The sequence below is a fragment of the Oncorhynchus mykiss genome, chromosome 10 (genome assembly GCF_057628025.1).
Source record: "Oncorhynchus mykiss isolate SJ-2025 chromosome 10, ASM5762802v1, whole genome shotgun sequence".
Classification (NCBI taxonomy): domain Eukaryota; kingdom Metazoa; phylum Chordata; class Actinopteri; order Salmoniformes; family Salmonidae; genus Oncorhynchus; species Oncorhynchus mykiss.
Genome location: NC_143031.1, coordinates 76,640,001 through 76,656,575, shown reverse-complemented (window position 1 = coordinate 76,656,575; position 16,575 = coordinate 76,640,001). Strand labels below are relative to the sequence as shown.

The following is a 16,575-nucleotide window of genomic DNA, read 5'->3' as shown; positions in this document are numbered from 1 at the left end:
AGAGGGAGGATGACAGTGTTGACTGAGAGAAACAAGGACAGAGGGAGGATGACGGTGTTGACTGAGAGAAACAAGGACAGAGGGAGCATGACGGTGTTGACTGAGAGAAACAAGGACAGAGGGAGGATGACGGTGTTGACTGAGAGAAACAGGGACAGAGGGAGGATGACCGTGTTGACTGAGAGAAACAGGGAAGGAGAGGGAAGATGATGGTGTTGACTGGCTCTGTGTAATGTCTCTTATATCTGTACCTTCAATCTCTTCTGGCCGTAGGTCTCTGTCCTGCAGGGTTTCAGATTGGAGGGGACACACACAGAGTGACAGACACAGTGTGTTAGCTCGCACGGACACAGACACACACACAACGATAAGGACCCTGAATATACTGTAGTGTAGATGAACAGAAATACACACACACACAATGGCTGACAGAGAAACATCCTCATAAAAACCAAGAGAACTGGACATCTTTGATTTAGCTCCATCTGAATGTTGCGGACTGAACTGGACAGGAAGTAAAGCATTTCATATGGACTCATTAGATAGGGAATCATTTGATATGGACTCATTAGATATGGACTCATTTGATAGGGAATCATTTCATATGGACTCATTAGATATGGACTCATTTGATATGGACTCATTTGATATGGAATCATTAGATATGGACTCATTAGATATGGACTCATTTCATATGGACTCATTTGATATGGAATCATTAGATATGGACTCATTAGATATGGACTCATTTCATATGGACTCATTTGATATGGAATCATTAGATATGGACTCATTAGATATGGACTCATTTCATATGGACTCATTAGATATGGACTCATTTCATATGGACTCATTTCATATGGACTCATTTCATATGGACTCATTAGATATGGACTCATTAGATATGGACTCATTAGATATGGACTCATTTGATATGGACTCATTAGATATGGACTCATTAGATATGGACTCATTTGATATGGACTCATTTGATATGGACTCATTAGATAGGGAATCATTTCATATGCTCATTTCATATGGACTCATTTCATATGGACTCATTAGATATGGAATCATTAGATATGGAATCATTAGATATGGACTCATTAGATATGGACTCATTAGATATGGACTCATTTGATATGGACTCATTAGATATGGACTCATTTCATATGGACTCATTAGATATGGACTCATTTGATATGGACTCATTTGATATGGAATCATTAGATATGGACTCATTAGATATGGACTCATTTCATATGGACTCATTTGATATGGAATCATTAGATATGGACTCATTAGATATGGACTCATTTCATATGGACTCATTTGATATGGAATCATTAGATATGGACTCATTAGATATGGACTCATTTCATATGGACTCATTAGATATGGACTCATTTCATATGGACTCATTTCATATGGACTCATTTCATATGGACTCATTAGATAGTGAATCATTTGATATGGACTCATTTCATATGGACTCATTAGATATGGACTCATTTCATATGGACTCATTTCATATGGACTCATTTCATATGGACTCATTTGATATGGAATCATTTGATATGGACTCATTTCATATGGACTCATTTCATATGGACTCATTTGATAGGGAATCATTTTAGAGTGAGAGATGGCATAATCTTAAATACAGAGGATTCATTCACTTCTCTCTCATGCATGTTGCCTCCCTCTCTCTCTCCCTCCCTCATCTCTAAAACCCCATCAATTCATGTTACGCAGCCAGACCGGCGATTTGTTACAGGATTACACAGCATGTGATCTGACTGGCTTTTGCAACCCCTCAGTTCGCTCAACACAGTCCTATTCCGTCCCCTGTGATTGGCTGCACTGCTCTGTCTGTCAGTGGTAGGCTACATCGAAGCCGTCATGTCCCAAATGGCACCCTATTCCATGTATAGTGCACTACTTTGACCAGGGCCCATCAATCCAAAGCAGTGTACTATATGGGAAAAGGGTGCCATTTGGGATGTAGTCAGTGTGAGGTAGACACAGGCAGCGTGTTAGAGGGGATCAGTTTGTTGCAAGGGGATTTGTAGAGTAATCAGTGATGTTGTGCAATCTGACTGTAGTCAGTCTCAAACACACAGTAGGTTATGCCAATGACTGGACACACACACACACACACACACACACACACACACACACACACACACACACACACACACACACACACACACACACACACACACACACACACACACACACACACACACACACACACACACACACACACACACACACACACACACAGTGGGTTCTGCCAGTGACCAGGTATGCATTTCACTGTTAGTCTACTTGTTGTTTACCAAGCATGTTACAAATAATATTTCATTCATGTGACAAATAACATTTCATCATGCCAGGGTCATAGGTCAAACAGATTACAGGGCCAGAGTTGCCATGCAGCCAGGGTTATAGGTCAAAACAGATTACAGGGCCAGAGTTGCCATGCAGCCAGGGTCATAGGTCAAACAGATTACAGGGCCAAAGTTCCCATGCAGCCAGGGTCATAGATCAAACAGATTACAGGGCCAAAGTTTCCATGCAGCCAGGGTCAAAGGTCAAAACAGATTACAGGGCCAGAGTTGCCATGCAGCCAAGGGTCATAGTTCAAACAGATTACAGGATAGAGTTGCCGGGCCACAAATGGAGATGAGGAGATTTGGGGTGTTTAGTACAAGTGAGGAACACGTGCACATACGCATGCATGCACTCAAAAAAACGTTTTTAATATCACCAAGCCTGTACATCCTCAGTCCTAAACCAGAGATTCTTCTGTAGGATATATGTTACAGTAACGTATTGAGTCCTAAACCAGAGATTCTTCTGTAGGATATATGTTACAGTAACGTATTGAGTCCTAAACCAGAGATTCTTCTATAGGATATATGTTACAGTAACGTATTGAGCCCTAAACCAGAGATTCTTCTATAGGATATATGTTACAGTAACGTATTGGGTCCTAAACCAGAGATTATTCTATAGGATATATGTTACAGTAACGTATTGGGTCCTAAACCAAGTTCGGTGAATTTTGGCCCATTTCTCCTGACAGAGTTGAGTCAGGTTTGTAGGCCTCCTTGATCGCACACGCTTTTTCAGTTCTGCCCAAAATTTTTCTATGGGATTGAGGTCAGGGCTTTCTGATGGCCACTCCAATACCTTGACTTTGTTGTCCTTAAGCCATTTTGCCACAACTTTGGAAGTATGCTTGGGGTTATTTTCCATTTGGAAGACCCATTTGCGACCAAGCTTTAACTTCCTGACTGATGTCTTGAGATGTTGCTTCAATATATCCACATATTTTTCCATCTCATGATTTAATCTATTTTGTGAAGTGTACCAGTCTCTCCTGCAGCAAAGCACCCCCACAACATGATGCTGCCAACACCGTGCTTCACGGTTGGGATGGTGTTCTTTGACTTGCAAGCCTCACCCTTTTTCCTCCAAACATAACGATGGTCATTATGGCCAAACAGTTCTATTTTTGTTTCATCAGACCAGAGGACATTTCTCCAAAAAGTAGAATCTTTGTCCCCATGTGCAGTTTCAAACCATAGTCTGGCTTTTTTATGGCGGTTTTGGAGCAGTGGCTTCTTCCTTGTTGAGCGGCCTTTCAGGTTATGTTGATATAGGACTTGTTTTATTGTGGATATAGAAACTTTTGTACCTTTTTCCTCCAGCATCTTTACAAGGTCCTTTGCTGTTGTTCTGGGGTCTATTTGCACTTTTTGCACCAAAGTACGTTCATCTCTAGGAGACAGAACGCATCTCCTTCCTGAGCGGTATGATGGCTGTGTGGTCCAGTGGTGTTTATACTTATGTACTATTGTTTGTACAGATGAACCTGGTACCTTCGGGCGTTTGGAAATTGCTTCTTTTGATTTTCCCATGATGTCATGCAAAGAGGCACTGAGTTTGAAGGTAGGCCTTGAAATACATCCACAGGCACACCTCCACTTGACTCAAATTATGTAAATTAGTCTATCAGAAGCTTCTAAAGCCATGACATCATTTTCTGGAATTTTCCAAGCTGTTTAAAGGCGCAGTCAACATAGTGTATGTTAACTTCTGACCAACTGGAATTGTGATACAGTGAAATATAAATGAAACTATCTGTCTGTAAGCAATTTTTTGAAAAATTACTTGTCATGCACAAAGTAGATGTCCTAACCGACTTGCCAAAGCTATAGTTTGTTAACAATAAATTTGTGGAGTTGTTGAAAACAAGATTTAATGACTTCAACCTAATTGTATGTAAACTTCCGACTTCAATTGTATGTTACAGTAACATATTGAGTCCTAAACCAGAGATACAGTGCTTTGCAAAAGTATTCATCCCCCTTGGTGTTTTTCCTATTTTGTTCCATTACAACCTGTCATTTAAATAGATTTTTATTTGGATTTCATGTAATGGACATTCACAAAATAGTCCAAATTGGTGAAGTGAAATGAAAAAAAATGACTTCACTGAAATGTGGTCCATGCTTATGTATTCACCCGTTTGCAATGAAGCCCCTAAATAACATCTGGTGCAAACAATTACCTTCAGAAGTGACATAATTAGCTGAATAAAGAGTCCTAACCCAGGAAGTTTTCTGTAGGATATGCACCTCTTTTCAGTTCGCTGCAGCTAGCGACTGGAACGTGCTGCAACAAACACTCAAACTGGACAGTTTTATCTCAATGTCATTCGAAGACTCAATCATGGACACTCTTACTGACAGTTGTGGCTGCTAAGTGTGATGTACTGTTGTCTCTACCTTCTTGACCTTTGTGCTGTTGACTGTGCCCAATAATGTTTGTACCATGTTTTGTGCTGCTACCATGTTGTGTTGCTACCATGTTATGATTTGTTCCTACCATTCTGTGTTGTCATGTGTTGCTGCCTTGCTATGTTGTTGTCTTAGGTCTCTCTTCATGTAGTGTTGTGTTGTCTCTCTTGTTGTGATGTGTGTTTTGTCCTATTTATACTGTTTTCATTTATTTATTTTAATCCCCGGCCCCGCAGGAGGCCTTTAGCCTTTTGGTAGGCCGTCATTGTAAGTAAGAGTTTGTTCTTAACTGACTTGCCTAGTTAAATACAAATTAAAAATAAATGCAGTAATGTTTTGAGTCCTAAACCAGAGATACTTCTATAGGATGCATGTACGATGTTGAGTTTGGATGGTGGAGGATAGTCGCAGCTCTACTGATGCTGAGGTGATGACGCAGCCATAATAAGCCACATCTGTTATCTACAAGTAAAGGCACACATCTCTCGTTCACAAACTCAAAGTCCATCATTTATCTCAATGATATCAAAAGCTTTGTCATTCTTTCTGATGAATGTCAGAAAGAATTTCCCTACACCCACAAACAAGCCTTTTGCTCCACCCGCAATAACATCTGCTAAGCACGTGACTAATAACACGTCATTTTAATGATGACCCGAACGTCAGTGTTAATACTATGATGTAATCTAAATGCACAAAGGCTTCTAATTCACAGCAATTGAGAGTTTTTTCTCTACTTTTGTTGAAACGATTACCCTAAGCACACCCATTTCCTCCCGGCCGTGTGCTTTCTAGGGTGGCTGGAGAGTTTGGAATGTGTCCCGATGGCCTTGTTTCACACGTGTTCTGTCTTCTGCTCTGTTCTGTGACTGACAGCCAATGACATCACAACCACATCACCAGGAATAGTAATACAACAGGATTGGATTAGAGCGAACAGGAGAGAGATTGTATGTATGCTAAACAGTATCAAGATAAATTACTAATGATAGGCACTATGCTCATCAAGATAAATTACTAATGATGATAGGCACTATGCTCATCGACTTGTTTACACACAGACACACACAATTGTATTTAGACTTTCACCTTCCAACCAAGGTGTTGGGGCTTGGTTGGACTTATAGGTTCAAATCCCCAGCAATACGCATCATCATAGCTCTTATTGGTTCATATCCCCAGCAATACGCATCATCACAGCTCTTATAGGTAAATATCCCCAGCAATACGCATCATCATAGCTCTTATAGGTTCATATCCCCAGCAATATGCATCATCACAGCTCGTATAGGTTCATATCCCCAGCAATACGCATCATCATAGCTCTTATAGGTTCATATCCCTAGCAATATGCACCATCATAGCTCTTATAGGTTCATATCCCCAGCAATATGCACCATCATAGCTCTTATAGGTTCATATCCCTAGCAATATGCACCATCATAGCTCATAAATCCACTCTGGACCTACAGACACCTCCAACTGGTCTCAGACATGAGATCAGCTTTCCTCTCCATTTCAGAGAACAGGGGATTGTAGGATTACATAACCAGTACTTTGTGTTCAGTATCAATAGACTATTAACCCTTATGCCATTCTAACTCATAATAACATGAGTGGTTCAAATGGTCCGAATCCCTGCCATTTACCCTCCTCGCCTTTGTAGCTTTTAGGTCAAACCTTTGTAGAAGAGGTTCTAATGATCTGATCGATTGGCAGCCCTGTATAGATAGCAGTACTACACTCTGTGGTTGGTTCAAACGGTCCATCGCTTTCAAATTGACCAATCCCTGCCCACATGCCTCTATGCTGGCCTCCTATCAGCATGAGGGATGGGCGTTCCTGAAACTTTTCTGTGAGGCGCATCGTTTGGTTGCCGAACCGCTCTTCAGACACATTGAAACATCTCTAACGTAAAGCCCAAAAAAGTATGCTACCATTATATCAGACCGTTAGATGCATATTCAAATGCATTTTTTTACCTGGACAAAGTGTTCACGTAGATCTGCTGCAATTTTTGTTACGCATTGCTAAAATGAGCGACCAGAATGACGTGCTGTCCCCGCTATGTATTGTTTCTGCAGTGAGGATTCACCCTCTTTAGATGATGTTGTAACGTTAGATAATGTTGTAACGTTAGATAATGTTGTAACGTTAGATAATGTTGTAACGTTAGATAATGTTGTAACGTTAGATAATGTTGTAACGTTAGATAATGTTGTAACGTTAGATAATGTTGTAACGTTAGATAATGTTGTAACGTTAGATAATGTTGCTGTAACGTATCTGCAGATAATCATTGTTTTGAGCTCATAAAGCAGTAAGAGCAGTATGCAAATCAGGGCGCCAAATGAACGGCTCTTTCACTAATGCGATTCGATTTCCAACGTTCATCAAAAAAAGCTGTTGGTTCATGAAATACCCATCACTAATAAGCATCTCCAACTCATAATGACTGAATCAAAACCACACCATCTCCCCACATGTGATATTTCTCCCCAACAGTTCATCTAAGGACAGATCCTCTATCAAGTGCTAGCTCGTCAGTTACTCTTAAGTATCTGGCCCAAATGGGAAAAAAACACCTGGCTAATAGTACTTAGCATTAGCCTAGCATAGCTGCTATCAGGAAATTACTCCCCTATGTGTGTGATTATGGATGTGTACAAAATGGCACCATATTCCCTATGTAGTGCACTACTTTTGACCAGAGCCCTGGTTAAAAGTAGTGCACTAAATAGGGAATAGGGTGCCACTTGGGACTGATCCAATATGATCTCTTCTCACTCGAACAAAGACATTCATCTGGAATAAGAGGCCATATCAGACGCTGCTCGCTCGGTGAGCAGGAGATGAATCCATCATCTAAATTACAACGTTGAGAAACAGGCTGAGCACTGACCATGTCATCGCCACACACTTCAACAACATCTACAGAACAATCTGTTCTAGGACTTCGTTCTCTTTTATCTTTGTTTGTTCTACTCAAAACGTAGGAACTTTAAGGATTTTATCTCGATCAAGTCCTTTCTGGGTATCAATTAAAGGGATCCTTCAGGGTTTTGGTACTGTTCCCTTTATCTACTTCCCCAGAGTCAGATCAACTCGTGGATACCTTTTTTTTGTATGTCTCTGCGTCCAGTATTAAGGAAGTTAGAGGTAGTTTTCCAAGCCAATGCTAAGTAGTGTTAGAGCAATGGCTGGAAGTCTACAGGTACAGCTAGCATGCAGTCATTGCTTCCTTCAAACTGCATGCAGACATAAAAATGGTATACACAAGTTCATCTAACTCTTGGGAAGTGCAAAAATCCCGAAGTATCCCTTACTGTAATTGTTTTTAATTAAAATGATCAAAAAGTGGCTTTTTAGCTAAATTACGTTTCTCAAGCAATACACTTGCTAGGAAAGTCTGGGAGTGGTCTGAGCAAGACATTGAGACAAATGGGAGGCAAATGTAACCTGAAGAATAGCTGTTATTGGCAGTGAGGTTTGAATCTCCCTTTGCTATTGGTCTATTAACTTAAATCAACTGGTGATGTCGCCAGGCAGGCCAAAAATCCACCCATGCAAAACAAGCTGAATTTTCAATGTGCTCTTTTCAAACAGCTCTTACACTAATTGGACATTATCATCATTGTTACAATTTCACAGTATTATTCCCACTTCACAATGGGAGATTCTGACATAAAACACAGCAGGATGTGGTATACCATTGAACGTGTTGCTTGCTAAAATAATGTTGCACGGTGCTCTATATGTAAAGTAAATATACTAACAACGATTCATAGCAGATTCAATGGATATGAGACACTCACAGGGTTGGCAGATGGTCTTTGGTGGAGATGATGTAGAAGTGGTTTCCTCCAATCATGCTGCTCAGAATGTAATGGTGATGACGATGTCACAGGGGTGATGCTGGTGTCATAGAAATATAACCTAATATTGAGTGGATAGTATCAGAGCTGTGGATAGGATCAGAGCTGTGGATAGGATCAGAGCTGTGTACAGGGTGGTGAGTGGATAGGATCAGAGCTGTGGATAGGATCAGAGCTGTAGATAGGGTGGTGGGTGGATAGGATCAAAGCTGTGGAATAGAATCAGAGCTGTGGACAAAGTGGTGAGTGGATAGGATCAGAGCTGTGGATAGGATCAGAGCTGTGGGTAGGATCGATCAGAGCTGTGGACAGGGTGATGAGTGGATAGGATCAGAGCTGTGGACAGGGTGGTGAGTGGATATGATCATTGCTGTGGATAGGGTGGTGAGTGGATATGATCAGAGCTGTGGACAGGATCAGAGCTGTGAATAGGATCAGAGTTGTGGACAGGGTGGTGAGGGGATAGGATCAGAGCTGAGGATAGGATCAGAGTTGTGGACAGGGTGGTGAGGGGATAGGATCAGAGCTGAGGATAGGATCAGAGCTGTGGACAGGGTGGTGAGTGGATAGGATCAGAGCTGTGGACAGGGTGGTGAGTTGGTAGGATCAGAGCTGTGGACAGGGTGGTGAGTGGATAGGATCAGAGCTGTGGACAGGGTGGTGAGTGGATAGGATCATAGCTGTGGACAGGGTGGTGAGTGGATAGGATCAGAGCTGTGGATAGGATCAGAGCTGTGGACAGGGTGACGTTTGATGAAGGGATCATGATGGTAATGATATTATGGGATGGATGTAAGATCTTGGTGAACGTACAAGCTGATATGGTGTTACACTCTTTTAAAAGTTTGTCAAGGATCACAGAGAACTGGTGATTTGTTCAGACAAAATGTCTGAAATCGATAAATGGATGACTATTATATCAGTATAGTATGTAGTTTACTTTAGAGTGTGTGTGTGTGTGTGTGTGTGTGTGTGTGTGTGTGTGTGTGTGTGTGTGTGTGTGTGTGTGTGTGTGTGTGTGTGTGTGTGTGTGTGTGTGTGTGTGTGTGTGTGTGTGTGTGTATCTCTGTAAGGTTACATACGAGCTGGCTCTGAATGAACGCCTCTCTGAGGAAGATGCAGGCGGGGCCCACGATGTTGTGTAGAACGGTGCAGTTCTGGACCACAGCACACAACGGCTCCTCAAAAAAACTTCTCCTTTCATCTTCCTCCTCTTCTTCCTCCAGGGCCCCCACACCCCCCGGCATTGCCGCCGCAGCCAATGGGGCTCCGCTCCCCTCCGAGGGCAATACCCCCTTAGGGAGGGGAACCAATCAGATCGATTAACCAACCACATGCCAACCAATCAGAATGATCAGAAAAGGTGTGTTCAGCCAATAAAAATGGCAGGTGAGTGAAGCAGTTGTTCAGCCCTGTTCCTTATTGTTCTAAGACACACTAGGCTGTAGACCAGATCACTAAAGTAGCAATGCTTCCTGGTTTCAGTCGTTCCTAGCAGCGTGTATGAACCAATATTCTGTACAGTCAACTCAGTGTCGTCAATGCTAATAAACATTTAAAAAATGATATTTCTGATTCAGCTAAAAGTCAATGTGCAAGAAACAATGTCGATTTTTTTTGAAGTCATGCACATTGCAAGTCTTAGAAAGGTAACTTTCACACCGCCTACAGTAAAAAAAGAAAACATCAGTCTGTCTCTCTCACATCTATAGAATCAATAGATCTCCAATACTAAATACACAAATAATCTAAACGACAGTAAATAATTGAGGAATAATCCCTTACCTTCCTCATTTTGCTTCTCTTATTTCCCATCAGCTTTTCTTTCTCTCTGAGTCCTCCTCTCCTCCCCCTCTCTTTCCCTCTGTCCCGTGCCCCGTCCCTCTCCTCTCTCCCTCCCTCTCTCCAGTTAGCTATTACATAAACTCTCCAGCCAAAGTCCCGGCCCAAACCTAAAGTTCTAATCTATCCCAGAATTGAGCTCTTCAGCCACCAATAGAACACTACTGATGTTGATGATAATCAAGATAATAATCCAGCCAATGAGGTCCTCCTAACTGCTGAATCAATGATTCGATTGGTCTATTGAGAGACTAGGTTGCCATGCGGTCGCCATGTGTCTCTGGTCAACGCTCCTTGAATTGGTGGGAACCCTCACACATGGTGCTACCGGCAGGATAAATTAGGAGAGCAAGGTGATTCTATAGTCGGTTTATTTCTCTCTCTCTCTCTCTCCCTCTCTCTCTCTCTCTCTCTCTCTCTCTCTCTCTCTCTCTCTCTCTCTCTCTCTCTCTCTTTCACTCCATTTATGTTCCCTTGATTACCCTCAATTTAGTCAATATCAGCCCTTTATCGTTCTTTTCCTCACTCACTCACTCACTCTGCAAATCACCAGTTTGACAGAATTGAGAGGGAGGGGGGGGAATTAGAGGGGAAACGGGATGCCTTTTTAATCCTCAACATTTCAGATTAAAGGAATAGAGCGATGGGACTAGTAGAAAATGAGGGATGGAGAGGAGGAGATGCCAGAAAGAGGAAATGGAGGGATAGAGAGGAGATGTCAGAAAGAGGAAAGGGAGGGATAGAGAGGAGATGTCAGAAAGAGGAAAGGGAGGGATAGAGAGGAGATGCCAGAAAGAGGAAAGGGAGGGATAGAGAGGAGATGCCAGAAAGAGGAAAGGGAGGGATAGAGAGGAGGAGATGTCAGAAAGAGGAAAGGGAGGGATAGAGAGGAGATGTCAGAAAGAGGAAAGGGAGGGATAGAGAGGAGATGCCAGAAAGAGGAAAGTGAGGGATAGAGAGGAGATGTCAGAAAGAGGAAAGGGAGGGATAGAGAGGAGATGTCAGAAAGAGGAAAGGGAGGGATAGAGAGGAGATGTCAGAAAGAGGAAAGGGAGGGATAGAGAGGAGATGTCAGAAAGAGGAAAGGGAGGGTTAGAGAGGAGGAGATGCCAGAAAGAGGAAAGGGAGGGATAGAGAGGAGGAGATGCCAGAAAGAGGAAAGGGAGGGATAGAGAGGAGGAGATGCCAGAAAGAGGAAAGGGAGGGATAGAGAGGAGGAGATGCCAGAAAAAGGAAAGGGAGGGTTAGAGAGGAGGAGATGCCAGAAAGAGGAAAGGGAGGGATAGAGAGGAGGAGATGTCAGAAAGAGGAAAGGGAGGGATAGAGAGGAGATGTCAGAAAGAGGAAAGGGAGCGATAGAGAGGAGATGTCAGAAAGAGGAAAGGGAGGGATAGAGAGGAGATGCCAGAAAGAGGAAAGGGAGGGTTAGAGAGGAGGAGATGCCAGAAAGAGGAAAGGGAGGGATAGAGAGGAGGAGATGCCAGAAAGAGGAAAGGGAGGGTTAGAGAGGAGGAGATGTCAGAAAGAGGAAAGGGAGCGATAGAGAGGAGATGTCAGAAAGAGGAAAGGGAGATCACAAGGTCCAGGTATAGTAGAACAAAATAAATGTCGAGGATTATCTTTTATTGACTCATTGATGCAAGTGGGTTTGGTCCATTTCCTGCTCATAGTTGTGACGTCAAATGGAGGCAAGGGTTTTTACGGTAAGGGTTTTTACGGTAAGGGTTTTTACGGTAAGGGTTATTGTGGTAGTAGCTTATTCCCGGGGGACGAATTTTGTTGTTTTAAATCATGTGAACACCATTATTGAAAGTGTGGTTTGGTGGTAACATGTATGTTTATGACCTGAATGTGTTTGTGTTCCATTTTCATACCGTCATTGAAGTTGATTGTCAATTAGGTAATTAGTAGGGTTTGCGATGCATTCTGGGTAATGGGTATTGCTACAAGAAGCAAGCCATTGTTTGAGAGAGACAGGCAAGACAGACATATAACAGGGTGGCATGCTGCTGGCTTTACAGGAAATGAAGCCCTGGTGGTCTTCTGTTAGAGTTTTATGTTAATCATGTCAGTTTATTAGACCTGCCTTTCTGTTCATCGTCCTATTTGATTTTGTAAGTAATTGTACAGTTCCCCGGCTCATTTATCCTCACTTAGCAAATAAAAAGCCTCACAATGGCAAGATAAAGCACATCTTCCTCCTATGCCTCCTCACTGTTAAAATCTAACCTCATGGTCAACCTTACACCTCATTTTGCCTCCTCACTGTTAAAATCTAACCTCATGGTCAATCTCACATCTCATTTTGCCTCCTAACTGTTAAAATCTCACCTCATGGTCAATCTCATACCTCATTTTGCCTCCTCACTGTTAAAATCTAACCTCATGGTCAATCTCACATCTCATTTTGCCTCCTAACTGTTAAAATCTAACCTCATGGTCAATCTCACATCTAATTTTGCCTCCTCACTGTTAAAATCTAACCTCATGGTCAATCTCACATCTCATGTTGCCTCCTAACTGTTAAAATCTAACCTCATGGTCAACCTCACACCTCATTTTGCCTCCTCACTGTTAAAATCTAACCTCATGGTCAATCTCACATCTCATTTTGCCTCCTAACTGTTCAAATCTAACCTCATGGTCAACCTCACACCTCATTTTTATTCTATCCATTCTATTTCTATATTCTCCTCTTGCAGATGTTTTGGGTTCTTGGCCTGCTGTTCTTTCTGTGTGGATCTACCCAGCAGGACTTGGGTTCCAACAGAAGATAAAGGCATTGCTTGGATTTAAACAGCCAGCGTAGTAATACAGTTTAAATACTGCTTAAAGCAGGGGTTACATGAGACTCCTGCTTTAGAACATTTAGAATGCAATGTCAAGGAACGTTTAGAATGTCTAGGAACATTTAGAATGTCTAGGAACAGTTAGAATGTCTAGGAATAGTTAGAATGTCTAGGAACAGTTCGAATGTCTAGGAACATTTAGAATGTCTAGGAACAGTTAGAATGTCTAGGAACATTTAGAATGTCTAGGAACATTTAGAATGTCTAGGAACAGTTCGAATGTCTAGGAACATTTAGAATGTCTAGGAATAGTTAGAATGTCTAGGAACAGTTCGAATGTCTAGGAACATTTAGAATGTCTAGGAATAGTTAGAATGTCTAGGAACAGTTAGAATGTCTAGGAACAGTTAGAATGTCTAGGAACATTTAGAATGTCTAGGAACAGTTAGAATGTCTAGGAACAGTTCGAATGTCTAGGAACATTTAGAATGTCTAGGAATAGTTAGAATGTCTAGGAACAGTTAGAATGTCTAGGAACAGTTAGAATGTCTAGGAACAGTTAGAATGTCTAGGAACAGTTAGAATGTCTAGGAACAGTTAGAATGTCTAGGAACATTTAGAATGTCTAGGAACAGTTAGAATGTCTAGGAACAGTTAGAATGTCTAGGAACAGTTAGAATGTCTAGGAACATTTAGAATGTTAAGGAACCGTTAGAATGTCTAGGAACAGTTAGAATGTCTAGGAATAGTTAGAATGTCTAGGAACAGTTAGAATGTCAAGCAACAGTTAGAAGCCAACATTGTCTCGTTTTGCCGTGGATGATTGGGAAGAAGATTCTGGCACAAATGAGACAGATGGTATCAGCATTATGAGAAATGGATGAAGAATATGAGGGTGAAAATGTCACAGTGAATTATGATGTAATAGTTGTATTATGAAAAACGATTATGTACTTCATATCTTCATGATCAAATAAGCCCTGAAATTGCTGCTGGAATATGTTCAAGTTGTACATTATGATCATTTGAGAAATTGTCAATTTTTTTCCTCCTAAATGTAATTTGCGTAAGTGTGAGTTTGTGCTGAAAGTGTTTGTGTGTGTGTGTGCTCCACCAGCAGTGTGGTGACTACAGTAGAGAGTAGCTGTGTGTCCAGGCCATTAGAGTAGAGCTGGGCACCACAGCACTAATACCTATTGTCATATTGGAAGGGCAATCACACACACTCCTCCCTCTGTATCTCTCTGTCTTGTTCTATTGCTCTTCGTATCACCCCCTCTCTCTTTCTTCTCTCTCTCTCTCTCTCTCTCTCTCTCTTTCTCTCTCTCTCTCTCTCTCTCTCTCTCTCTGCCTCTATCACTCCCTGTCTCCCTCTGTATCTCTCTCTCTCGTTCTATCGCTCTTTGTATCACCCCCTCTCTCTTTCTTCTCTCTCACCCCCTTGTCACTTCTCTCTCCCTCTATCACTCCCTCTGTCTCCCTCTCTCTCTCTCTGCCTCTCTCTCCCTTCCTGTATTCTGTATCTCCATATTTTGATAGAGCTCCCTCCCTCCCTCTCCCCCTCTCTGTATCAATCTATAGCAAACTGCAATGGAACGTCCCAACACTAACTACAGCACCAAGCCCAGTTTTGCATGAGAGGCTGCAGTACTCAATCTAGACGACTAGAGGCAGTCATTCTAGAGAATCCTCACTAGATGGCAGTCTAACACAATCAGAAGATCAATGGTCACCGTCTGACTCTCCGGTTGAGGACCACTGAGTGTGCAGGCTTGGGTTCCAACTAGGCCAGCTCTGTCAGATCATAGTGAATGCTGTTGAGCAATTTATATAAATGTCTTCCTCCGGTTGACCCATTCTTAGGGTAGCCTACCTGAAATAAAGATGGTACTTTTTTTTGTATTATGAGGATGGTTGCACTAATCAAATAAAATCAAATTCAATTTTATTTGTCACATACAGATGGTTAGCAGATGTTAATGCGAGTGTAGCGAAATGCTTGTGCTTCTAGTTCCGACAATGCAGTAATAACCTACAAGTAATCTAACTAACAATTCCAAAACTACTGTCTTGTACACAGTGTAAGGGGATAAAGAATATGTACATAAGGATATATGAATGAGTGATGGTACAGAGCAGCATAGGCAAGATACAGTAGATGGTATCGAGTACAGTATATACATATGAGATGAGTATGTAAACAAAGTGGCACTAGTTCAGGACCTTTTGAGAATTGTAACTTTTTGGTCTCAAAAACACTTTAGATCAGATTTAATTGTAACATTGTGTCATAAAGAGCCACAGGAGGCTGGTGGCACCTTAATTAGGGAGGATGATCACGTGGTAATGGCTGGAGAGGAATAAGTGTAAAGGCATCAACATCATCCAACACATGGTTTCCTGCCTTTATCATGAGCCGTCCTCCCCACAGCAGCCTCCACTGTAAAGAGGTTAACTAAAAACATGACTAGAGTAAGTGTCAAATAAAATAACAGGGTTGACTGTAACAGGGTTGACTGTAACAGGGTTGACCGTAACAGGGTTGACCGTAACAGGGTTGACCGTAACAGGGTTGACTGTGACAGGGTTGACTGTAACAGGGTTGACTGTAACAGGGTTGACCGTAACAGGGTTGACCGTAACAGGGTTGACCGTAACAGGGTTGACCGTACCAGGGTTGACCGTAACAGGGTTGACTGTAACAGGGTTGACTGTAACAGGGTTGACTGTAACAGGGTTGACCGTAACAGGGTTGACTGTAACAGGGTTGACCGTAACAGGGTTGACCGTAACAGGGTTGACCGTAACAGGGTTGACTGTAACAGGGTTGACTGGAACAGGGTTGACCGTAACAGGGTTGACCGTAACAGTATTGACCGTAACAGGGTTGACTGTAACAGGGTTGACCGTAACAGGGTTGACCGTAACAGTATTGACCGTAACAGGGTTGACTGTAACAGGGTTGACTGTAACAGGGTTGACCGTTACAGGGTTGACTGTAACAGGGTTGACTGTAACAGGGTTGACCGTAACAGGGTTGACCGTAACAGGGTTGACCGTAACAGGGTTGACCGTTACAGAGTTGACGATTTCGTCTGCCTTAAATCTCCTAGTGACAGGAGGAAAGGAAGCGTGTTGTGTGCTACAAGGAGTGACAACTGAACCCAATATGTGTCTCTTCTTTATTAAATTGTTCAAGCCTTCCTCTCTATCTAATGGGTTACAGGTGGACACTCCACCAAACAACACACCAGAAAA

The 16,575-nt window shown here is 42.1% G+C and overlaps 1 protein-coding gene across 2 annotated transcripts in view; it reads right to left on the bottom strand.

The window, feature by feature from the left end:
• LOC110498425 (calcium-binding protein 2-like) overlaps positions 1 to 16,575 on the bottom strand; it is a 40,119-nt gene that overhangs the window by 4,907 nt on the left and 18,637 nt on the right. Inside the window, exons 1-3 of one of the 2 annotated variants that reach the window (XM_090188023.1) lie at positions 10,472 to 10,619; positions 9,769 to 9,981; positions 252 to 282 (exon numbers count right to left, since the gene is read on the bottom strand). In XM_090188023.1, coding sequence (XP_090044149.1) covers positions 252 to 282; positions 9,769 to 9,981; positions 10,472 to 10,501 — 274 coding nt within the window. In that variant the 5' untranslated portion in view covers positions 10,502 to 10,619. Of the gene's footprint in view, positions 1 to 251; positions 283 to 9,768; positions 9,982 to 10,471; positions 10,620 to 16,575 lie in introns of those variants that run through there. The other variant, XM_090188022.1, reaches the window with a different exon arrangement.